The sequence below is a fragment of the Sphaerodactylus townsendi genome, linkage group LG02, assembly GCF_021028975.2.
Source record: "Sphaerodactylus townsendi isolate TG3544 linkage group LG02, MPM_Stown_v2.3, whole genome shotgun sequence".
Classification (NCBI taxonomy): Eukaryota; Metazoa; Chordata; class Lepidosauria; order Squamata; family Sphaerodactylidae; genus Sphaerodactylus; species Sphaerodactylus townsendi.
Window position 1 is genome coordinate 159,772,856 of NC_059426.1, and position 26,105 is coordinate 159,798,960.

Sequence of the window (26,105 nt, forward strand, 5' to 3'; positions counted from 1 at the left end):
TACTCATGCTGGAATAATTAGGGTCAACGTTGTCGCAAGAAATTATAATTCTAAGGGATCGCATAATTAGGTGGTTATTTTCTTTGTAGTTTGAGGTTAAGCATATGAAATCGTGTGAAGCTACACACTTGGGTTTTTAACAAGTTGGGTTTAAGGAACCCAGATCCCAGTTCTCTGCAGTCACACAGCAATGGTAGAGAACGGCTTTTTATAAATAAAGGAGAGGCCAAGCAGGCTTGGTACACTGGTATGGGGGTAGAAGGGGGCCCTGCATTCCCCAACCAGTTTTCCCGTGAAGAAATTGCACTGAGGGGAACTTATTTGCCTACTTTTGCTGTTCCACATGCATAGACTACTCCATGTGGAGCAGCAAAAAGGAGTAAAACAACTCTGCCTTGGCACTGGTTCCACATGGGAAAACAGCTCTGGGGAAAGGCAGGAGGCCTTCTTCCCCGCCATGGTGGGATTCCAGGCCCCACTGAACTTCCTTTATTGTTTAAAAGCCATTCCCCACAGCTGCTGTAGGGAAACCTGAGTTTGTTCCAGGGAACCCAGACCCAACTTTCTAAAAACATGAATGTGCAGTTTGGCCCTTCAGGAATTTGTGACATGGTCTAAAACCAAGACCTTTGTTTCTTTATCATACCAACAGGCATCATTTTTTTATTTGATTTGATTTGAAATTTAATTTATATACCGCCCTCCCCTCAGGGCGGTGTACAAAACATTAATAAACAGCAATACATTAATACAGTAGGACTAGCAAGAACCATGGATAAACAACAAGCCAGTATAATGAGCATAACAACATCATTTACAATAAACCCTAACATAGACCAACAGCAATTCAATAATACTTAATACACAGTAATACTAAATATTCCTATCACAGGTCAACAATTCATAACATAACCATCATAACACTTCATAACATTTTGTAATAGCATAACACATAATACAATGCATAACATGATAGCATAACACCAAGTGCCACAACATCCTGACACCTTCAACAGCATTAAACCCTAAGACCTAAATACTAAACTATTACAACTAAGCCAAACCTCATAGACTAGCTAACCTGATAACAGCATCAAATTTCGATGGAGACTTCTACACTAAACTAAACTATCATAAAGATAGATGAATGATATTAAAGTGCAGCTATGTAACACCAGCATTTGCTTTCCTTTGCTACATTTTACAAAGGTGGGACTCCCGATCTTCCCATTACTTTTGTTCAGTAAGGGTCCCAAAACCTTGGTCCGAGCAGTGTTATAAAAACTTCATCTAAAAAAAGGACATGATCTAAAGTTTCTGTTTCTCCTCCCCCAGCATCAAGGCAGTATTAAAAGCATGAACCATTTATTTATGTGTTCATAAGAGGTAAAATTCTACCAGTGAATGTGCACTAATCTATACGTCTAAAAAAGACACATCATCATCATCATCATTGTTGTTGTTGTTATTATTAAAATTTTTATACCGCCCATCCCCAAAGGGCTCTGGGCGGTGTACAACATAAGCAAAATAACATAACTTAACAAATAGAGCACCCTCATAAATCTAAATCAAGATACAATATAACTAGGGCTCTAAACATTAAACAATTAAAACCATTTAAAACACAGCGTACAAAATAGAGCGTCCAGACGATCTGGAAAGCCCCTCTCGAGAGGGAGACAGGGAGGCCCATAGATGTAATAAGGGCCGCAGAAGTTAAAAGAGGGAGAGAACATTAACAGAACACTGGTGACCCTTTGAAGGTCAGCCTACCTTATATACACACACACACTCACGCATTACTACAGTGGAAGGGGGGCGTCATACATTTTTAGAATATACCAGTGTCAGCTGTCCTTTGGCATGGGCTCTGCTGACCATGCAGAAGTATTCACTCAAGGTCGAGCAAATTTTCCTCTGTCCCTCTGTACTGCTGAAACGTGTTCCTCCAAATGGTCTCCCCTCCCCTTACCTGTATTCTATTAATAGATAGGATGACTCAGCAGTTTTCATTTCTTGCTTTCCTATCTTATACAGACTTTTTAAAAAATATCTGACATTGCAAATGGTTATGCACCATCTTCCATTATTTGTGTCTCTCTAACATGCTCTTATCTTCTCCTCCCTGCCCCCTCGCCCCGCCCCGCTGCTGTAATATTGAGTGTTTGGTCATTCTCCTGTGGGTTACAGTTTTGCTTTTCGTATTTCTTATTTATTTATTGAAATATGTACATGCCACCTTTTTTTTTCCTGCCGACCATGGGAAATTCATGAATTTCTTGTTTTTAAGAACAAGAACATCCTAAGATGTCTGCCTACAGAGAGCTTCAGACTTCAGACTGAGAATGTGCTTGTTCTTTGCAAATGTCCTAAAACTCTTGGTGTGTTTGTGCCATGTGCCATACATAAGCTGTTAGCTTGAGTGGTCAAAATAGCTGATCAAGGAATCCATTAAACTTTGGGGTTCCTTCATCCAGATGCTCGTAACGTGCGGGGTTGTCTGTTGATTGCATGGAATTGTATGTCTTGTATTTGTAACTTTTTGTTAATGTTCCTTGTTCTTACATTCTTATTTTACTGCCTTCACTTTTATTCTGCTTTGTTTATGCACTTCTCATTCATGGAATAAGCAGGTCTGTGAGTCTTCTCAATGCATGCAAACTGAAAAAATCTGCTCTAAGGTGAGGGGTTCTTTCTGGTATTGTAATGTCATGACATTCATGTCTCTCGGTCTCTCTTTCCCTCCCTCCCTCTCACTTGCTTTCTGTCTTGCAATTCATGATGAAAACAGCCTCTTGCATTATTGTGAATAATTGTAGTAGTTATTAAAGGGGGAAAGAACCTCAGCTGAAACGAATTCTCCTAACTTCCCCTCTCAAATTTGCTTCAAGTGTTAGGAAATATTAACTTTTGTTCCCTCTCTTTCCATACTAACATTTCCCACTTCTTCGTGAGGGTTTCTTAATTGGTTTCATTAAACCTTTGCATATATTCTGCTGTGTAGTCTGCTTGCAATGAAAGCATATGTATGTGCTTAAGAATACTTACTTCAGAAGACAACTAAGGGTCATGTTTAGTGATATTTCTCAGTGGTCCAGGAACTCTAATTATTTAATCAGATATTTCCTTATCTTGTTCTAAATCTATTTTGAACCCTTGTCTTTTTTTTCTGACAGACTCATTAAGAACTTTTTTTACCTCAGACAGTGCTGAAATGCAAAACTTTGCTGTGAGTTTGCTGGGTGGCCCTTTACAGTAAACATACAGTCTCTGAGTTAGCCTATGACAGTGATGGCGAACCTATGGCACGGGTGCCAGAGGTGGCACTCGGAGCCCTCTCTGTGGGCATGCCCACACAGAGTTTGTCATGTGGGAGGTGGAAAATCACCCCCCCACACACACACACACACATCTAGGCTGGCCTGGGCCACTGAGCATGATCTGCGCGCACCACGGTGAGCAGGGAAGACTTGGCTGGCGAGCCTGGTGCCTGTGCTCCGGGTGGCTGCTGCCCGAGGGGGGGGGGGCGCAGAGGAGGCAGAGATGCTAGAGAGGCACAGAGCAGCGGGTGTGGGACTTGCTGGTAGCTAGAGCAGGCTGACCCTTGCTCGAGCAGGTGGGGCGGAGGAAGAGAGAGCCAACTGTTTTTTTCTAAACTAACACCTCAGCATTCAGGTTAAATTGCCGAGTTGGCACTTTGTGATAAATAAGTGGAGTTTGGGTTGTAATTTGGGCACTCGGTCTCAAAAAGGTTTGCCATCACTGGCCTATGATGAAGCACAGGGAAGCTCTCTTGACGCAATTGAGTAAAATCCTGCCAGCTTCCCTTTCATATGCCACATATAAGCACCTCCCCAATAACAGGACTCTGGGCCAGTATTCCCCCCAGTGAGCACTTTGACTATTTCTACTTCTCAGAAGAGTGGACCCCCTAAGGCCCTATTGCAAGTCAAAAAAATTTTGTCCTCCTCCTGTGGCTGTTTGCAGGGAGCCTGCTGTTTAAAACCAAAACACAAAACCCTGCTGGGCATGCTCATTTTCACGGGTCACTGAGCAGTGACTTAAACAGCCCTAATGAGGGTTAGCCAAAGTGTTGATCTCTTTTGGTGCTGTGCAGCAGCGACTGAGACCAGAATACAGAAAGGAAGAACTCGATTTTAAGAATTAAAGTTATATTTCAGGTGTTTCAATTTTGGGGAGGTATATAAAGCACCTGTGTATTTCAGCATGCGTCCAAAAAATGGGGCCCAGTTAGTTTGGTTCTGTATAAATTAGATTGCTGTTTTGGGATTGTGCTTTTGTTTTTGTTCCTGTTGTGCAGCTTGATGTGTGGGCTTCCGTGAGCATTAATGGACATTTCCCCCAATTCTAACAGCACCATCAAAAGAACCAACTCAACTGAACGTGTGTCTCCTGGGGGTCGAAGGGAAAGCTACGGAGATTCCAAAGGCGGCCGTAACAGAGCTGGATCCACAAGCAGCTCATCAAGTGGCAAAAAGAACAGTGAAAGGTACGGACAGTTCTTCACATTCCTTTCGTTTTGTCCTGCTTCATTCTTGATGTCCGCCATGGATTTTTGGGGGTTTTGATGTTGTCATGGCATTTTGACAGAGCAACAGAGGCGGAGCTACTGGGGGGCGGGCGGGGGCGCGTTGCACCAGGCGCGTGCCTGGGGGGATGGAAAATCGCACACGGCATCCCCCCCACGTGCGGCATCCCCCACCCCACACACACTTACCTTAGTGAAACAGTGCAGGCTGGAGAAGCGGTCTGTTCCCTTCAGGCTGAAAATGGCCTGGTGGGAACTACACTTCCCAGGAGATCTTGCAAGCCCCAAGGTCTCCTGGGAAGTGTAGTTCCCACCAGGCTGTTTTCAGCCTGAAGGGAGCAGGCCGCTTCTCCAGCCTGCACTGTTTCACTAAGATAAGTGTGGGGGGCAGGGCACCGCGGGAGGGGTGGGCGGAAAACACAGAGTACGCACTGGGTGCAGTATGACCCAGCTACGCCTCTGCAGAGCAATATAAGAAGGTTATGGTGTTGACAGTGGAGGAGATATCAATGGGGGCAGGGTGATGTATAGCAGAGAGAGGGAGTGAGTAGGAAAATCAAGGCAGGAGTAAGAACAGTGTAGGAAAAGCCAGGCAGGAATAAGAAGGAAAGAAGGCACTTTTAAGTGAACTGGTAGCAAGCACTTTAATATAGCCAAGGGTAAATGAGAAAAGGATGTGAAATCTGTAAAGGCAAGAGTTGTTCGGTTTGTATCCATGAATGCCAGGTCTAAGATGGAGAACGTAGGGAGACAGAGAAGAGATGGTTATGGAAGTCAGTCTCTGTTAGGGATGCCAACTTCCAGGTGGGGCCTGGGGATTTATCAGAATTATCGCTCATCTCAAGTCAACGGAGTTCAGTTCCCTCAGAGCAAATGGATACTTTGGAGGGTGGACTTCATGGCATCGTACCTCACTGAGGTCCTTGTCTTCCCTGTGGTCCATTCCCCAAATCTCCAGGAGTTTCTCCACCTGGATCTGGCAACCTTCCCTTATCTCCAGCCAATGTCCAGGGAGGACATGGCAACCATAACCTCTGCCTTAAGAACCGGCAAGATTCTTTTTGACAGCTGAAGATGGGAGACCTGGAGGAGCCGACTTCCCAATCAAGACACAAAAAGCTTCAAAGGCAAGGGGTGACAATTCACAGTCAAGAGCGAAAGGTCCTGGCTTGGTCGTGGTTTTTTGATTGTAAGCCGGTTCAAACTGCACAGAAATGTTCTAAAGAAATAAAATCTTTCCCCAAGAGGACGTGTCAAACCAGCTTTGGGAAAGGTTGGAGTAAAACAGAAGAGAACGTGGGAAGTTGACTGTTAGGGATAAGGTTGTATAGATGTTCTTATAGAACAGGGATCTGCAACCTGCGGCTCTCCAGATATTCATGGCCTACAATTCCCATCAGCCAATTGGCCATGCTGGCAGGGGCTGATGGGATTTGTAGTCCATGAACATCTGGAGAGCCACAGGTTGTAGACCCCTGTTATAGAACAAAACCACTCTGGGCTTGATGCCAAACCAGAGCAAAATCTCCAGGTGGAAGCAGTCCAGGTGAGTGGTGATACTGGTCACAAACGTAAGGAGAAGGTTTGGGAGGAAAAAAATGAGCAGCTCAGTTCCACTAAAAGCTTTTTTTCTCCCTCTCGATTATTTTCACAGCAAGCCCAAGGAGCCAATGTTCAGCGCAGGTAACTGTTTTCCTTTCTCTGTCCTTGCATAAATGGGGTATTTTGATACTGTTAACTCCCCCCCCCCCCACCCCAATCGTGGATTTATGTTTGAAGATGCTGCTTCGTTATCATCTAGGTTTTCAGAGGGGATAACTGGTCATCAGTGATATTAAGACTTGGTTCCTAAATCAATCCCTTATGCGAAAGTAGGTTTTATTTTAAAGTCTTCTTTGTAGGAAGTCGTGGAATGGGAATAAACTGAACCGGTGGGCCAAGCTTACCGGGATGTGCTTTTCTTATTTGTTCATTATGAAAGGCATTTGCAAAGTCATTAATCCCGCATTCATTTGGGATTTAGGTTGGATTCAAAATTCACTTTCCTTGCCTCGAGGATGGCACAGGATACCATTCCATTTGAAGTGTAGCAATACTTAGCTGAGACTAACTGGGACCTCATTCAATGGTCTTTCCGCTCCTTCAAGGAAAAGCACAATACAAGAGGGGAATTCCACTTTTTTCCAATCAAAATTATGTTCTCCCACCTTTGCATACTTTCAGCTGTAATAATCTTCTTCGGGGAAAATTCTGAATGGATCTACGTAATTGTTGCTTTATTATATTTCTTGTTTGCACAGTTAGCACAGTTAGCATTCACAGACCACCACCATAAATTGGTCACCGGCACCCACTAAATAATTTTGGTTTGAATCCTAAGCTTTGTTTGCCCTGTGCTGCTTCCTTATTAGAGACGTATCAGGGGGAAATGGTGCCCAGGGTAACACCTGCTCCGGGCACCCTGCCCCCTCCTCCCCCCCCCCCGTGCCTCGCATACCTTAGCCGGCAGGAGCCTGCCGCTGGCCGCCCCTCACCCCAGCCCTACCAGGCTGCTCCTTTGACCGGCAGAAGCTTTGCCAGCCAAAGGAGCAGCTAGGCAGGGCAGGGCTCAGAGGAGAGGTGTGGGGGGCGATTCTCCGCCCACCACATGACCAGCTGGTGTGTACCTGGGGACATGTGACCCCACATGTCCCCGTGAGCGCTCCGCCTCTGTTCCTATTCTTCTTCTTCTTCTTCTTCTTCTTCTTCTTCTTCTTCTTCTTCTTCTTCTTCTTCTTCTTCTTCTTCTTCTTCTTCTTCTTCTTCTTCTTCTTCTTCTTCTTCTTCTTCTTCTTCTATTGCTATATTATATTTCATGTTTGCCAAGGGTTAATTATCTTTGAGCATCAGTGTGCGGTGTGGTATGTGGGTGTGTGTATGTGCTGAGTCAAGAGGGGAAATTGACAGAGCCCCCTCCTCACATACCTAATACTGTTTTTACGGTATTTATGTAGAAGGTGTGTAAACTACATTTCTGTCAACAATACTGAAGGAAGTTGATGGTAAAAAAAAACAAAATACAGCAGTATATTTTAAAACACAACAGTAGCTAAAAACCAGACACTGCATATTAAGGCTTTTCAGGGGGTGGATGGAGTGTGTTCAAAAGAGTAAGGTGGCAAAAGCTGGACCTGATCTGCGTAGAACCCTGGGTGGTTAGTGGTTGTATGTACCAAGGGTGCGCCTTCTTGTTGTAACAGCCACCTTATCCAGAGAGAGTCATGTAAGTGAAAGATAGAAAAATGTGGAGGACAGGTCAGGTCATCCTAATGTGGTGACAACGGCTGAAACAAACAGGCCCGAAACCTCGTTTTTAGTGTTTTAAGCACAAACTGGACCTGAATGTATGATCTATCCAAGGGCCTTTTCCTTTGACTTGTTACTTTGAAGTGTTATTTCCTTTCAAAGTCAGGCACTGAATTTAGACTCAGCAACTCAACGTATCAGCAATCCTTTCTGTGCACCCAGAGCCTTTAGAATTAAAAAAGCTAGTGTCACACAATAAGGAATGGTGTAGTTTTGTTATACATTTCCCCTGTTCGAACGGTAAATGTATTTGGCTGAGAATCTCTACCCTGTGTATCTCTTATCACTTTATTGTTCATGTTTGGGGAAGGGGAATCATTCACAAGGGAGAATGAGAGGGGGAGGAGGGGCGATTAATCCTTTCCTGACCACTGATTCTGCCTTGTAAATTATCCATTGTAAAAATCTCCTGTGAAGGGATTTTAATTTTTGTTTTAATCTGTTAGGGTCTAGAATGGTACCTTAGCTGACCTTGGGAAGGGGTGGTGGTGGATTGCCTTGTGGGAAAGTATTTATAGGTGGAATTTACCTAATGACATTTCCTGCCCATCTTTCCTAGTTTTTCCTCCATGCAATTCCTGTCAGCATTGCAAACCTAGGATCGGACCTTAGGTTATATCCAAGCCAGCATTTCTGCGAATGCAAGGACTTCCACCCTCAGAGCGTGATTTTTTCTGCCTCCCGCAGTAACCCCAAATCATCTTCTTTCTGAGGGAGTGGGTATCCTGGGAAATTAGATTTCAACAGGTGCTTTAAGGTTTTGTGGAAGGGGGATAGGGGAAAGCCATGCCCAGAACTCCTTGTGCTTGCAGAAATTGGATCCAAACCAAGTGAGCTTCTAATCTGGTGCTCAGTTTTCCAGAATGGATGAACATAAAAATCGGGGTCTTTTGCTTGTTTTTAGTCTCCAATGATCCTGACCGTAATTTGGGCTGTAATTAACTGTTTTAACTTAAACTTGCTTTTTTTAAAAAAAAAACCCACAAACCTAAATAAGAGTTAACCTTTCTAGCAAAATGTGGCCTTGTTTTTTTGCTTTCTCCATTCAAATAATGTACTTAAATCGTGTAAATGCTACTTCCAAAAGAGGGGATGCTGCCTTTTGTTGGTGGAAAAGAAGCGTAGAGTGTAATTCAGTAAGTAGTTTAGCCATTGAAGCCAGATGGGTGAGTGTTTTGTCTTCTGTCCTAGTCACAGATCTTCCCCTGCCTAATGTTCCTTGCCGCCTGGCAAGATGATGCGGGTGGCCAAGCCGCACTAGAACTGGGAGAGTTCATCCCAGCTTAACCTGATTTGTAAGGGCTCAATGCTTTGGGCAGCAGGTTAGCCAGCAAGTAGGCCTCTAAAGGACAGTTCTCACAATACATTTTCTGCCTATGCATGCAACCTTATCTGTCCCCCAGTTGTGGACACCTTACTATGGGCAGTCACAGATCAGTTCAACAACAAAACCTGTGCATGTCTATTTTCCGTCGCTTTAAGAATTGCTGCTGATTCCATGCACAATTCTTCTGCTTTCGTGATGTTTGCCCGTACCCAGGGGCAACTTAGACAGCTTGTACGGGCAGAACGTGTATTAGTGGAAGAGGCCATGTGGAGAATCCAAGGAACAGGGGATTAGGTAAGCCTGACTGTTCTTGAATACATCTTTATCTAGCACTTCTGTCTCTGTCTCTGTAACCACAAGGGAAGCGTCGTGTGACCCATTGCAAAGGTAGGTAGGCCTTCGCTCCTGAAACCTCATAGCTCTCTAAGCAAACCTGTCCTTGCACCTGTTGCAGCGACCTTAAATCAAAAGTTCTTGCGGAGCATCTACCGGGTCCAAAGCCTCGTAGTGCCTCCGATTCGTGGATTTCCATTTAGGCTCCAGGCTGATCCCGCCAAATGAATGGCAGAGATGCAGCGGAAATGTTAAGAGAGCTATATGGTGACCTGCGTGAATGTCTCACTGTGTGACGGTAGCTGCTTGACACCTGGGCTGGAACAGTTTGAGATACCAGCCGCTCCTGCTCAGTAGTGTGGTCGGATAGCGTCCTAACATACGCCTAAAGGCAGCATTTTGTTCTAGAGTGGTATTGCCGTGCTTGTGCACTTTCCTGAATTGTCCTTGGTAGATCATAGCTTTAACCCAAGTGGCCAACAGCTAAATTGTCGGCGCTAACATTATTTCCCGGTGTTTCGCAGTGCATTACGCTAATGTCAACTTAGCTTCAGTGGAAGTACAATGTTGGACTTGCTTGTAAATTATCGGCATCAAAGCAAATTGCAAGCCACGCGCACTTGAGGTGCGTGTGGGTATAGTAGCTTGTGTGGGTGTGCAGAATTTTGTGTTGCAGATTGCACAGATGGTAATCCCGTGCAGTTTCTCATTGTTCCGCATCTTAGCTTCAAATCAACGATAAGGGTTTTTTTAAAAAAATCGTTGATGGTTCTGTTCTTGCGGACCAAACTGTCTACCGCATGTAACTTTAATCCTGCAATCCCTCGTGCAAGTGAGGAGATTATCGTTAAGCTTTCTACTCTCCTAATAGTATTAGTTGCTATCTTTTTCAGTGCTATTTGCAAGCTGTTGGCACGGTGCTGTAAGAATGCTGTGGGTTGCATTAACTAATGTTGCTTTAACAATTGGACTTTGTATCTAGTGGCTTCTGTATTTTTTTTTTTTTTGATTTACAATCTGTTCTGAAACACAGGTAGAATGTCTGCGTAACTTTTCTGATTTGGTATTCAAAGTGATACAGGCCATGCAAAATGTTAAGATAAGTTTTTTAAATGACATTCATTATTTCCCTAGTTCCTCGTGCCCGCCAGACAGTAAAGTGGCAGTCCTAAACAAAGTCACACCCTTCTGAACCCATGGACCTCTGTTTAGGATTGACATGCTATTTACCTGGGAATAATTATTATTCATCCTAGTCATGTGACTGACTAGAGAATTGGTTTAGGTCAAAGAGGGGTGCCCCTGGTCTACAACGTATACAGTTTAACACTGTGCTTCTTTTTTGTAGTAGAGGAATACCATGTAGCAAACTGCTACCCCACCCATAGCATTTATTTACTTGTGTAATAGATCTTAGAATTAGGCCAGAAGTGTGTCAGCATTTTGAAAGGCAACCATCTCTCAACACCTGAATGCATTTTTCTTATTTTAGTTAAACTGCTTCCACCAAAGTGCAGAACAATACAGTCTGAAAATTTTTTTTCAGAAGTAAAAATTAGCCTTCAGATCCTCAAATCACAATGCATTGCAGTATAGACACAATGCTATTTTATCTTTCTCTTCCTTCTGTTCCTTGTGATAGTTCCCGCCTCTCTCCCTCACTGGTTTTAACCGGGGTTAACTATGTTTAATGTGAATCAGGTTTTCCCTTAATCAGAGTTTCTGGTCTCACATCAAATGGCATGTTTAAATCCTGGTTAAGATTGGTTAACCTGGTTGACGTGGAATCCTTTAAGTAGGACCAGAACAGGGAGGAAGCAAGTGAATTTGCTAACCATAGTTAGGAAAAAGTTGGAGGCCATAGTTAGGAAAATGACAGTGTTAATGGCCATAATGTTGGATAATCCCATGGATGAACAGTGAAATGGTACAATCCTAAAGAGAGTTGCATCCTTCAAAATTCATTGAAATCAGTGAGCTTAGAAGATTGTAACTCTGCTTAGGACTGCATTATTCCCTTGAACTTTTCGAAATATGCTTCCAAGTCTATCCTTTTTTAAAAGGTTGTGAAATGCATTTTTGTTTCTTGACGTATGGGCTAGAAATGAAGCTCCTGGTAATGTAGCTGTCCATACATCTCTCTGTGCTGTCAAATGTCCAGCTGTTCATTATGTTCTTTGTTTTTGTTACTTTCATGCATGGCGATAAAGTACTTTAATAGCTATTAGTGCTTTCGCAGATCTCTGATATCATGTGTCTAGTGCAGAGCATGTCTTTGCACTTAACGATTTGGCTATAAAGCCTTTATATATTCCATTTTACAAAACTGGAATGACAAAATACCTAGTTGAACTCTTGAAATATTCCTGGCAAAACTGCATCCTTTTAAATGAAGAAGAGCTCTGGTTATTGCGGCAACTTATAAGTTGCCACAAGGTAGTGGTTCAACAATATGCATCATCTTATCTTTTTTTAGTGGATGTTGATTACAAGTGTGCCAGCAAAGTTCATTTATTCCATTAAAATAAAGCCTTCTTTTTTTAAAAAAAAATATATCCTTGGCTTTTTTTTTTAATGGTGTTTGGAAAATCTTTAGCTATCTTTAGCAAGTAGAACTAAATTTTGTCACTGTTTTACACCATGTTGTTCCTTCTGCCCTTCCGTTTTCCCTGCGCCCACAATTATCCCGTCTAGTAACTCTGCTGCTGTCACTGGCTCCAAAACTACCTGGTTTGGATGAAAACAAGGCTGGATCCCTTGATCTGCCGATGAAGCAACAGGCGACAACAGGCTCTGAGTCTCGAAAAGCTTCATCCGCTATTCGCAAGAAACCTCCTTTGGCGTTGCCAGTCGCTGCTAGTCAGACGATCATGTCATTTCCTAGGTCACCCAGTTTTTTAAGCCCCATGAAGTCCCCAAGTCAGTATTTCCAGATCTGTTATTAAGTCCACGCTTCTCCATCCAGATGATGTTGCTTAAAACAGCACCAACTGGATTTGTTCCGGTGTTAATCATGTTTACTTAACTGTTGTCAGAGGATCTGTATTTTTGTATGTCCCCCCCCCGCCCCGTTATCTGTGTTGTTGCTATTACTGTTTAAACATCTAGCTGTTTTTGGCATGTACATCGCCACGGTTATTTTAGCCCCCTCATGCTTCAGTGTATCTCTAGCAACATATTCCGAGTGTGAAGTTTCACTTTTGCACCGACATGCAGTAAATGTGGAAAACTGCAGATGCTGATGCTCAGATATGTAAAGATCAAACCAAACTGAATAAAAGATTTTAAAGCGGCACCTCTGTGTTAATTGTAATCTTTACTTGGGGGTTTCTCCCTCAGTCGGGTATGAAGATTTGATCAGTTCTTTCCACAATACAGTTGAGGTTTCTCTCCCCAGCCCTCTGCCTTCCCGGCCTCAGCGTGTGGCATTTATTGTGTATAGTCTCATTGAACAGCTACTGGGATTTCCGTCTGTAAAGATTTAAAGCAAAATGGGGCGCCATGCATATAACTGATCTTATGAAAGTTTTAAAAATCAATTTCCCCTAATATAACTTTACAGTGCTGTCAGGCAGGGGGTTTGTTCAAACATAGAGTATTAGTGGGTTGGGATGGAAGAGTTCTGGGATATATGAGTGTACTGTGTGTGATTTTTTTTTCTATTTCTGACCTTTTTATAGAGGAAGGATATGTTAAAATGTTTCTGCGCGGACGTCCGGTTACCATGTACATGCCCAAAGATCAAGTGGAATCCTATAATCTGGAAGCGAAAGCGGAACTACCAACCAAGAGGCTTAAACTGGAATGGGTGTATCCTTTTCTCTAAACAAGAAAAAAAATGGTCATATGGAAGTAGTTGATTCTTTGCAATTGTTTAGATAATGGAGCATGGGGCGTTCTGAAATGAAACCGGGCCTCTTTTATTTTTGGGAATCAGCACAGTTTCACCAGCGAAACAGTAAAATTGGTATTAATGGTATGAAACTTCTGCTCCACATCTTTATGCAAAGTGGTTGAGCATCTGCGGGAAAGTTTCAGCTGCATTTAGCCTGAAGGTTATGTTTAAAACAAGTTAATTATCACAGTGTTAAATTAGGCCCATGGTGGAAAAGTAGGACACTGTGGTTACTAATCATAATGTCCCAGTAAGAGGTTTGTTCTCTTTACTAGCAAATTAATGTATTTACAACATTTGCACAGTTCCTAAGATGCACTCAATTCTTAATAGGGAGAAATTCAGTCGGTTGGATTTTTTCTTTCTTGTTGTGAAGATGGGTTACATTAGATTTTGTTGTGGGTACTGTTCTTCTGCCACTGGTGGTCAACCTGTTTAACACAAGGCAAGCCCACAGTATAAATTAGTGCCTCACAATTTGTATGTAGGCCAGAGGTGTCCAACTCTGGTGCTTCAGATGTTCCTGGACTACAATTCCCATCAGCCCCCTGCTGGCACGGGCAATTGGGGACTGATGGGAATTGTAGTCCAGGAACATCTGAAGCGCCAGATTTGGACACCCCTGATGTAGGCTGTTGTGCCTACATTGCTCCTGTTGTGCTTTTCACCTAGTCTGCTGAGCTAAGGATCTGGTAACTAGGTGTGATGGGAGCAAAAGGTCAGCGGAGAAGTCCGTCCCTGTACCGGAAATATTCCTCTCTGCCTATGTTCAAGAGCCACAATAGACCCATGACAGGTAAGCTGCAGTACTGCAATCCAAGCTGTGCTCATGACCTGCGTTCAATCCCAATGAAAGTTGGTTTCAGGTAACTGGCTCAAGGTTGACTCAGCCTCCCATTCTTCTGTGGTTGGTAAAACAGGTACCCAGCTTGCTAGGTGAAAGTGTTGATGACTGGAAAAGACAGTGGCAAACCACCCCTTAAAGTAGAGAAGACAGTGGCAAACCACCCCTTAAACAAAGTGGAGGAGACAGTGGCAAACCACCCCTTAAACAAAGTCTGCCTAGTAAACATCATGATATGATGTCACCCCCATGGGTCAGTAATGATCCAGTACCTGAACAGAGAAGAAGAGTTCGGATTTATTCCCCCCCCCTCCCCATTTCTCTCCTGTAGGGAGACTCAATGGGGCTTACAATCTCCTTTCCCTTCCCCCCCACCACTACAAACACTCTGTGAGGTGGGTGGGGCTGATGCGGAACTGTGACTAGTTCCTCATCAGCCCAGCTCAGTTCCCTAAGGTCACCCAGCTAGCATGTGTTGGAGTGCACAAGCTAATCTGGTTCACCACAGGAATCAAACCCAGTTCTCCAGATTAGGATGCACCTGCTCTTAACCACTACACCACGCTGGCTCTCTGCCTTTACCTTTTACAGAGCTACAGATATTCCTGGATCCTAGACTTGTCATCCCCGAAGTAAGTCAGAAGGACGGGCTTTTTAAAAAATGTCACATTACCAGCTGTAGTCCAAATTCTGCCCATTGCTGAAGTGGACAAGCAAGTTGGCATTGATGAAAATGGAGCTTTCTCTCCTGGTAATGAGTTCAGCTTGCGTACCAGAGTTCCTGCATGAGGTCTGAATTCGGCTCCTCCCACAGAGTTTGGATATTAAATGGTTATTGCGTTATAGTAGTCATTGACATCTGGATTGGGGCATCCGTGCAGCTTCAAAATATTGCCACAGCATAACAATAACACAAAAATCCAACTTTGTCTACATACAGCCTTAGATCGTGACACTGCTGTACTTGCTTCTGCATTGATCTCTAATCCTAATCTTGTTTTCTTAATTTCTACAGTCATTCCTACAAACAGCAACTGTTACCATTTCTATATTCTGCATGGCATCTATCACACTGTTGCTATTAAGTGTGCAGAAACTTCAGGATATATTGTAGAAATGGCTTGCAGTCCTTTTCCTATATTGAATACTGGCCTGCACAAATTGTTCTCAGAAGTTTGGGATACCGCCATCTACATGTGCCTCTGAGTAAGAAGCTAATCATGCTAAGTAGGTGGGAGCAATGTGGCAACTTTGGAAAATGCTTCCGTTTTTAATTAGGTGCCTGTCAGATCCTTTTCTTTTCCATATTCCCTATCTGCTTTTGCTCTAATTGTGTTGGGAAGTAGCCAAGGGAGAGCAACTTCTCCGATTATTCTTTTAGTTGCAAACACCAACCATCCTTAAAAGTATTTTCCGCTTGCTTCCCTGCAGCCATTTTCAAAGCTCAAAGTAAGTAAACGTACTACAAAAAACTGCCGTGGATATATAATTGAGGCACCTAGATTTTTTAAAAATTTCCTTGTGGTGACTTCATAATTCATGCTAGCTAGAAGACACAGGTGAACTGAGCCAAGCCGATTAATCTTTGTGGACAATAGGCAAGACCCCCACCCCATGCATCGCTGAGAGAAGCTGTGACATCGTGTTCCATGGGAGATAACAGGGACATGTATTTTTATCTTATGTATAGATTATCTCCCATCATGATTTGATTAGATTCGCCTTTGGTCTGCTCTGCTGGCAGTAGAGTGAGATTCTGGCTGATTGCTAAAACACACACAGAGCAACCCCCTTGCAATCTTGTTTCCATCTGGCTAGTTAACACGAAGTTAATGAAAGCAATCATCCTGAACACGGGGAAAATGAAATCAATCCTAGTATGAGGCACGGGGTTATATTGGCTGACCTAGAGGAGGTCGGCTCCATCCAGACAATACTTGTTTAAATAGCAAATGCACTTGAAACTTTAACAAAAAAAAATGTTTTCACCTCCCTCCCGCACGTTTAAAATATTTTCAGGCACGGGGTTAACAAGATACAGAGGATGCAGGGGGAGCTATGAAAATGGAACCATATCCCACCCGTATTAGCATACTGGAGCAGGGAATGTGGAAATAATACGTTTGGACAATAATGGATGGGGGTCCAAAGCCGTTTCTATCAATAGAAAGGGAGGGCATTTTTTTTGCTGATTCCCCGCTTTCTTTGGAGACCTCTCGTTTGCCCCTTGTGGGCTAGGAAGCAGTGTTTTCAGGGAGCTCAGTAGGCTGAAGACGGGGAAAGCAAAAGAGTTTCATTCTGCTAATGGAAATGCCTTCTGTTAGTGGAAGCTTCTCTCTGCATCCAATTCCCTCTTGATGTGAGGTTTTGCTCTGTCTCCTGCTTCCTCCTCGTTGTCTCCTTCTCTTCTGGTTCCTGGCAAACTATAATTTGCTTTCCTATAAGAACTAAACTAGCTGTGGTTTGACAGAGTTTCCCCAGAAACCAAAGATGCGACCTGATCCTTTTTCACGGCAAACTGGCTTTGTGGCACCTCAACCTTGTCTGGTTCACAAGGGAAAAAATAACCCATGGTTTCCCGAGTGAAAGTGAGTGGTGGTGGATCTGAGCGCATGAATCTGGAGAGCCGGGTTTGATTCCCCAGAGCCTTATCTGGTGAACCGGATGTGTTTCTGCACTCCTACATTTCTGCTGGGTGATCTTGAACTAGTCACAGTTCTTTGGAACTCTTTCAGCCCCACCTACCTCACAAGGTGTCTGTTGTGGGGAGAGGAAGGGAGAGGAACTTGTAAGCCACCTTGACTCTCCTTACAGGAAGGTGGGATATAAATCCAAACTCTTCTTCTTCTTCCATCCCTTTTATGTTCCCGTACCTTTTTTGTGTTCCCAATTTTCTTCTGCCAGTTTTCTTGTTGGTATATATTTATAGTTTTAATATATTGTATCCATTTAACTTTGAGTATCTTATCTACCATTTTACTGGTCTTTGCTGGTCAATGACTGTAATAAAGATTGATTGGTTGATTCTGTTCTGCTGCTTGGAGCAGAACCTATCCCCGTGGTGGCAAACCTTTGGCACTCCAGATGTTATGGACTACAATTCCCATCAACCCCTTCCAGCATGGCCAATTGGGGCTGATGGGAATTGTAGTCCAAAACATCTGGAGTGCCAAAGGTTCGCCACCACTGACTATCCCAACCAGCAGGGAGGAGAGCACCATTCAATTCAAAGTCTAAAGTCCTAACCAGCAAGCAGATCTGATTTTCTGAGTTTCCACTATTGCGTGACCTACCCAGAATGCAATTGGTTAAAGCTGCACTTAGGCCCCACCCACCTTTTCCATTCCCAATGTTACAATCTGGCTTTATAGACCAGATTGACCCTTTGTAAGATCCCTGGATCTTTGCTCAATAAACAGAGTTCTACCATTTCAGGAAAATGTTTGTTTGTCTTCAGAGAAAATATCCTGCCAGTGGCTCCATTCAAATTCTGGTGCAAACAACTCCAGCTGTTTCTGACAGGGAACTGATGGACGCTCTCAAGACTCTTTGCCTCCTGGGGTGCTTGCGGGCAGTTTAAACATCTCATTTAACACATTTGTTGTATCTTAACTGAGGCACCCAGCTATGGCTACAGGGGTCGGGACTGTCGCAGCAACCTATACCTTCTTCCGACGGGCGAGACGGTGTATTTCATTGCATCGGTTGTCGTATTGTACAACGTTGAAGAGCAGCTGCAGAGGCATTACACCGGCCACAACGATGATGTGAAATGGTAAGCCTTTAACACATCAGTGCCTTTAACGCAGATCAAGAACCCTGAAACAAACAGAACAACTACTATTATTTAGAGTAAATACTAAATAAAGTTCTGAAAATAAAGTTCTAGGGCTGTGTGAGCCCAGGTGGAAATTTGCCCATCAGCTGCACACCAACTCATTCATTCTAAGTATTTGTGTCCTACTTTTCTCCCTGCGGGGATCCAAAGTAGCTAGCAACAGCAAAAATATATAATAATTTCCCCACCCCAATGTCTTGAAGTGGTCCCAGATTCTGTGGCTGCCTTCTCCAAAGGCACCAGGTGCAAGCCACAGGCTAACATCTAAAGAGCCAAAGGCCCTTTGCCTCTTGCTTTCTACTTGTGCCCTTGGGCTTACAACCTCTGGACATGTCTATGCATTATGAGTACCTGCAACAGAAAAAAGAGGAAAGAACTGAGATGTACAGCTGGCTAAATGTTCCCAGGCTATCTCGACCTCATCAAATCTTGGAAGCTAAGCAGGGCTGGTCCTAATTAGTGCATGAATGGGATACAGCCAGGGAGGTTCAGAGTCATGACACAGAGGCGAGCAGTGGCAAAACCGCCTCTGAAAGTCTCTTGCCTTGAAAACACAACTTGGCTGCCCTTTGTGCCATCGGCAATTCCTCTCCTGTGTTCTGTTGAACTATATTACGCTTCTCTTGCTGAGAATATATTAAATACAGAAGCGAATACATTGATCATAATAATTTGTAGACCTTCGCACACATTTCTGCCCACTAATTATTGGAGTTTGGGGTGCTCTGCCCAGATGGGGTTGCGAGTCCCTTGCCAAACACAAGTTCACGACTGAAGTGACATTTCAATTGGGAAGAGGGGACGGCGGCATTCCTGGCTCTCAGCCCATTTTGGAAGATATCCAGCCTAAAGAGTTCTGCGTTCTTTTCTTTTTTTTGGCTTGTACTGTCGATGGGTCTTGTAAAATCCAAACTTGACAAAGCTTTCTTTTGCAGCCTCGCCGTCCACCCAGACAGGATCACCATAGCAACTGGCCAGGTCGCCGGAACGTCTAAAGATGGAAAAGTAAGTCAGCCTGGTGGCTTAGAATCAGAGTTTCGGTTTATAGGAAAGCACAGAAGCCCCCTGTAGCCCCCTGTGAAGATAACGACCATCTTGCTTGTATGTTGCTATGTCCGAAGAGACTCCACTTTGATTGCTGGAAAAGCTTACCAAAAAATCTGGGTTTTTGTCCCTCTTGTTTTTCACATAGCTTGGAAGCAGGTGTTCGTAGATAGCAGTAGGCTGTACCATCTGCAAGGTCAGGTTCCTGGTTATGGCAGGAAATCATCTCCGGTTATTTTCAGCTGGATACAGTCAGTCTGCTAAAGCCCTAATTGAAAGTTTCGAAAGGGTGGGGTAACTTGCTCACCTTCCAGAAAGTTCCCAATACTTTATTCCTGATGGATTAATTGGTAACTATTGGGTGTGGCCAAGCTATGCCATAAATTAATCTCATCAGTTAGCAACCATCTTTTTCCTTTTCTGTTGTCTACCTAGCCCAGGGGTAGGGAACCTGCGGCTCTCCAGATGTTCAGGAACTACAATTCCCATCAGCCTCTGTCAGCATGGCCAATTGGCCATGCTGGTAGGAGCTGATGGGAATTGTAGTTCCTGAACATCTGGAGAGCCGCAGGTTCCCTACCCCTGACCTAGCCTCTTCTTTGCTTGAATAACTTTGCTTCTGCGCAGAGAACTTCTATTAACATTTGTAGCTAGTATTTCTTTTAGGAGCAGCAGTGGCGTAGGAGGTTAAGAGCTCGTGTATCTAATCTGGAGAAACCGGGTTGATTCCCAGCTCTGCCGCCTGAGCTGTGGAGGCTTATCTGGGGAATTCAGATTAGCCTGTACACTCCCACACATGCCAGCTGGGTGACCTTGGGCTAGTCACAGCTTCTCGGAGCTCTCTCAGCCCCACCCACCTCACAGGGTGTTTGTTGTGAGGGGGGAAGGGCAAGGAGATTGTCAGCCGCTTTGAGTCTCCTGCAGGAGAGAAAGGGGGGGTATAAATCCAAACTCTTCTTCTTCTTCTTCTAGTAAGTAAGTGTATGTTATTGTCTTATCATGTGTCTGGAAATGCCCTTTGCGATTTTGTATACACTGCACAGTTTTCTTTTAAAGCTGCTGTTTGGCAACCCTTCTTTTAAATGAAAATTATAAACATTTCACTTTGTGTTTTGAGTACTGGTTCAGAGCCCAGGGCTTGGCATTGCTACCATCCCAAAGGCCTGGACGGGTCTTTGATACCCCCTTTGGCCCATGACCCTTGGCAGAAGGTTTGGGATCTGCATGGGATCTGCTTGAGAAAAATTGAAGGGGCAAAATATCCTCTTACATGTGCTTCTTCCACCTAATATCTGTACACTCCATCCTCCACTTGTTAATCCATATTGCTTCAAATGGGAACCAGTATTTCTCAGCTTCTTGCGTATTTCAGTTGAACTTAAAATCCTCAAGTATAGGAAGATTTTGTTTGAAAACCTTTCTACAGCTACATCCTATGCAGCGGGCTGCACCCTCGGCTGTGACTTTTTCAGAAAATTTTGCTATTGTTGCTCAAAAGAATGAGAATAGGTACTCATTTAATAAACTGCTTCTAGGTGACCAGAACTATGGCTATTTTGCTTGTAGACAAACTAGCCCATTTTATGCCAGCAGTTGTCAGCAGGCAAACACATGGACTCTGTTTGTGGTTTGCTATCTTTCCAAAGATTGCCCTCTAGCGCTTCCAAAAATGTATTGCAGCCTTGAGAATAATTACATTTCCTCAAACCCATTAGTTGCCACAGAAGATAAGCCACAATGCAAATTGGAGATGAAGTTTGTTAATCGTCTTTTAGAGGCCCTGATTTGAGTGGGTTTTTTGAAGAAGAGTTGGATTCATATCTTCCTGTAAGAAGATTCAGAGGGGCTAACAACCCCCCCCCCCCAACAAACAGTCTGTGAAGTGGATGGGGCCGAGAAAGCTTAGAAGAACTGTGACTAGCCCAAAGTCACCCAGCTGGCGTGTGTGGGAGTGCACAGGCTAATCTGAATTCCCCAAATAAGCCTCCACAGCTCAAGCACAGAGCAGGGAAACAAACCCGGTTCCTCCAGACTAGAGTACACCTGCTTTTAACCATTACGCCACTGGTTAAAAGAAGAGTTGCAAACAGCAGCTTTTAAAGAAAACCATGTAGTGAATGAATACAAAATGACAAGGTGCATTTCCAGATTAAGATGTCAGAAGGCAGGACTTTTGAAATTGTGTTTTATCATTCTGCTCATTTGTTAGCGAGTCACATTTTTCTCATTCAGCATCCGCAACGGAAATAACTGTTTCATAATTTCTGGCCAGAAATCCCTACAGCAGTCCTGTATGTGAGGTCTTTTCAAGTGGGTAGCCACATTGGTCTGCTATAGAAGAGCAAGATTCAAGTCGAGGAGCATCTTAAAAACTAGCAAGATGGACTGAGTATACACTTTTGAGAGCAGAAGAAGGAGCAGCCTTTATTGGCATAAACATATTACTAAGATACAATCCGTAAAATACAAAAGGGCTAAAAATACAAGTTGCGTCAGTTGTAAAAAAACCTCTAATAACACATTAAACATCAAATAAATAGTGTTATAATATTACAAACCAATTAATGTCTATCTAGAGATAAGTCTGTAATATTTAATAGGAATTTAGCTACTTTCGTGCAAACGGTGCGGTCAGCGTTATCTAAAATTAGAGGGACCTTAAAAGTATCAGTTAGTTGATTATATAAGAGTGGGAGAAGGGAAGTCTGGTTCAACCTAATTTTGGCAAATCTTGCACAGTGGAAGAGAGTGTGATCATGCGTCTCATTTTGGCCCGGGTTACATGGGCTTTGTCTTCTTTGTTTGTCTATTTGTTGGTATCTTCCATAGAGAAGCAAAGAGGGCATTATATTAAATCGGGCAAGAGACGTGACTCTTCTTTGTTTTAGATTTAAAAGACAAAAAAGATATTTCCGTGGTGTACATGGAAGGGAAAGGCCAGGGTGGGGACTTAAGATTTTAATCAGTAAGTTGTTAGTTCACAGCTCGTTCTCTTACCGGTGTCACCATTCCTACTATTCATGGCATCTTGAGCCTTTGCTATATGGTGGGCTGTCCTTTTACGCAAAGAGCTGGCTCTATATTGAATCAATTGCTGTAATTTACACTGAACAAAAGAAGACTTAGGTGACATTTTGTAGAAAAGATTTTTGTTTCTATTTAATGTTATGGAAACGGGGCCTCCTGTCACACTTGATCAGGAATGCATGAAGAGAAGATGTCCCTCTTGTTTACTAATACGTTAAATGATTCCCAAAAGTGCATTTCGTGCTTGCTGGTCTAAGTACAAGCTTGTCATTTTCCCAGGTTGACTTCTTTTTGTTTTATTTGTTCACTTCTTTCAGCAATTACTGCCTCACGTCCGTGTTTGGGACTCCGTCACTTTGAATACCCTGCACATCATTGGAATGGGGTTCTTTGACAGGGCTGTCACTTGCATTGCGTTTTCCAAATCTGTGAGTAATATTTGATGTCTTGTTGAGATGCTGAAGGTGCTTTCAAAGACAGATGATTGCTCCTAAAAATCAGTGGGTTGGATCCAGACTGTATCTTCCATCTGCAGAAGAGAACTGTCCTGCCTCTCCCTCCCGGTTCCCTGTCTCCCAGTGTTCCCTGCCCAGAGGTGAAGCTCCAAGGGGGCCAGGGGGGGTGGGCAACACAATGAGGGTACGCACCTGTGGGAATGGGGTGAGGGCGTTCCGGGGTGATGGTGGGGGCGTTCCGGGGCAGGATGGAGGTGGAGGACGCACCAGTGCACCAGGCGTGTTCCCCCTTGCTACGCCTCTGTACCTACTATATGCTGCTCGGGGGGACACGGGACCCCAATGAATGACATGGGGGAGGAGGGGTCTGCAGCAGGAAAGGGGAACTTGGGTGGAAAGCCTGCCCAGAAATGTGGAAACTAATTATGTCGAAATAGATTTCTGGGACTTGCCAGTGTAGTCTGGATCCAAGTCAATGGGCCCAATTCAGCGCGAAGCTTTTTCTGTAAACAAATGCATTTTTGTGAAACTCTCACTCAGTGTAGTTTGTACAAGAAGGTTTGTGGCAGATTGCATCAAATACTGTTTTCCTTCATTCCAGCAAAACGCTGTGATCGAAAGTGTTTTCTTATATGAAACCTCAATCCTTAATTCAGAATCTTTTAAACCAGATGAAATTCCCAAACAGTTCCTAGGATTTTGCCTTTCTTTCTTAAAACTCTTGTCTGTTTCATATAGGAAACAATTTCCTCATTATTCCCTCTCCCCCTCAAATATAGGTGGTTTCCATGCAAAGACAAGCTTGTGTGGTTTCCTTGTTCCTAGTTAAGCTGCAAGTGCAATGCAGACACAAGGGATTTCTAAAATGGCACATTCCCCTGCCCTGGTTTTCTCCATTCCAGAATCCCTGACCTCTGCAGCTGTTCCTTTGCATGGGTCTGCAACTCTTGGAATAAGTGTTTCTGGAGGCCAGAAGAGGCTGCAGGAACAGAGAGGAATCTGGGAAAACTTGGCATTCCACGCAGGCAGGAGATGATCCTGTGCCCATTTCCTTTAAAAGCTCCCATACCATTCTGATAGGTTCAGAACTCTTACTTGGCAGCGGATGCTGTTGGTCATTGAAGGCTTTCATGGCCAGGATCAACTGGCTGTTGTGGGTTTTCCGGACTGCGTGGTTGTGGTCTGGTAGTTTTGCTCTTAACATTTCACCTACATGTATGACTGGCATCTTCAGACGCACACCACAGTAAGATGTGTCTCCAAGGAGAAACACACAGTAAGATGTGCCATGGAGATAAACACATTTTACCGTGAGGTGCCTCTGAAGATGCCAGCCATCAAGGACGTAGGTAAGGGGGGGGGGGTGTCCTCGGGTTCAACCCCCTCCATTACATGTCTGAAGCTCCGTCCCCCCGTTTGTGGGGGGGGGGTTGCATTTTTAGTGTGGTTTTTTTTGGCCTGCAGGGGACGCATTTTTTAGGCTAGCAGCACCAAAATTTCAGTGTTTTTTTTGGGAGACTTTCCTGATGATACTACTCAGGTTTGGTGAGGTTTGGTTCAGGGGGTCCAAAGTTGTGGACTCCCAAAGGGGGTGCCCCCATCCCCCATTGTTTCCAATGGGAGCTAATAGAAGATGGGGGCTACACTTTTGAGGGTCCATAACTTTGGATCCCCTAACCAAACTTCAACAAACCTGGGGGGTATCATCAGGAGAGTCTCTTACTGATACCACCCAGGTTTTGTGAAGTTTGGTCCGGGGGGTCCAAAGCTATGGACTCCCAAACGGGGTGCTCCATCCCCTATTGTTTCCAATGGGAGCTAATAGGAGATGGGGGCTACACTTTTGAGTATACTTTTGGATCACCCTGAACCAAACTTCACTAAACCTGGGTGGTATCATTAGGAGAGTCTCCTAAAGATACCCTGAAAGTTTTGTGCTGCTAGCTTAACAATTGTACCCCTGACAGCAGGCACCCCCCAAAATTTCCCCAGATTCTCCTTTTAAATCCACCCTCTTCGGCATGGATTTAAAGGGAGAATCCGAGGTTCTCAGTTTAAACATTGAAAGTGATGCTGTTTCAGGGTGGGGGATAATCCACCCCTAAACATCATCACTTTCAATGTTGTTTTAACTTGGGACCCCAGATTCTTCCTTTAAGGTGGATTTAAAAGGAGAATTTGGGCTCTCTAGTTCAAAGTGATCCTGTTTGGGGGTGGATTTCAGCATCACAATGGGCACCCATGGGGGAGGGGCGCAAAACTCAGATTTTGCACCAGGCTCCATTTTCCCTAGCTACGTTTCTGCCCAGAGGGGAGGGCAAAAGGGGCTGCCGGCTGGGAGCCCAGTTGGTGGGGGTCGGGAGAGGGCAGGGCAGGGGAGTCTGCCATCCCCGGCCTCGGAGAGCTGCTTTTCGGAGACATCGCCCCCGAACACCCACCCCATTAAAAATCTATACCTACGTCCCTGCCAGCCATAGATGCAGGCGAAATATTAGGAGCAAAAACTGCCAGACCATGCCCACAAAGCCTGGCAAACCCACAACAGCCAGATGCTATTGGCTATTTACTGGAGATTGTTAAATTAATGACCTGTGTAAATAGTTGGATTGTTATGGAAGTACTGATGTTCTATTTCAGAATGGAGGAAGTAACCTTTGTTCAGTGGATGATTCCAACGACCATGTGCTTTCAGTGTGGGACTGGCAGAGAGAAGAAAAACTTGCAGATGTCAAGGTACTGTATGAAGAGGTGTTTAGTGTATTATTTAATATAGGAGGGCTGTCTTTGAGTAATAGATCCCCTTTCTCTTGCATTCTCTGCATTCATGAATTAAGGGTAATTATCAGATCTCATTTCCATGGTGAGGAGAGTAAGTACAGCTTTTCACTTTACGTTCAGCCCAAATAAGAACTTGTCATTTTTTTATTGTTTATTATAACAGTTGTGCAATTACAAAATATCGATTAGTTTAAAAATTAAAAAGCTACCCCCTTCTCCCCCCCCAAAGAACTTGTGCTTCATGAATGCTTAAAGAGAATCCCACCAACTGTTAGAAAAACTGGAACTGATTAATCCAGTCTGAAGGAGAATAGGAGGAAAATTTAAAGGGGCAGCACCCCTAAAAAGAATGGCCCTTTGACTACCCATTCTGAATAGTCTAGCTCAGCTATTGTATTTTAAGTTTTTAGAAAATCTCAAATGAGATCTGAAAAAAGATGGAACAGTGAAAACACTGGAATGACAAAAGAGTCTCTAATGACTTTGTTAACACTGTAATGGCAATTTCAGACTAAATAGCTAGTGTGGAAAGAAATCTAGTTTATCAGCCTCTAGGCTGAACAAAGAAACCAGCACAGATGAATGTCACACTCTTGTATTAATTATTTGGTTGGGGTAAAAGCAGGTTGGTAGAAGCTTGGTGAATGTGTCTGAACAACAGTTTTAG

At 43.8% G+C, this 26,105-nt stretch overlaps 1 protein-coding gene across 9 annotated transcripts in view; it reads left to right on the forward strand.

The window, feature by feature from the left end:
* The window catches only part of EML1 (EMAP like 1), a 170,297-nt gene that overhangs the window by 116,023 nt on the left and 28,169 nt on the right, over window positions 1-26,105 (forward strand). For 3 of the 9 annotated variants that reach the window (XM_048485373.1, XM_048485365.1, XM_048485370.1), the window contains exons 4-12: window positions 2,634-2,684; window positions 4,379-4,513; window positions 6,207-6,235; window positions 9,585-9,611; window positions 13,238-13,367; window positions 17,922-18,071; window positions 19,070-19,139; window positions 22,523-22,633; window positions 25,298-25,393. In XM_048485373.1, coding sequence (XP_048341330.1) covers window positions 2,634-2,684; window positions 4,379-4,513; window positions 6,207-6,235; window positions 9,585-9,611; window positions 13,238-13,367; window positions 17,922-18,071; window positions 19,070-19,139; window positions 22,523-22,633; window positions 25,298-25,393 — 799 coding nt within the window. The remainder of the gene's footprint in view (window positions 1-2,633; window positions 2,685-4,378; window positions 4,514-6,206; window positions 6,236-9,584; window positions 9,612-13,237; window positions 13,368-17,921; window positions 18,072-19,069; window positions 19,140-22,522; window positions 22,634-25,297; window positions 25,394-26,105) is intronic. The other 6 variants (XM_048485368.1, XM_048485375.1, XM_048485371.1 and 3 more) reach the window with 4 other exon arrangements.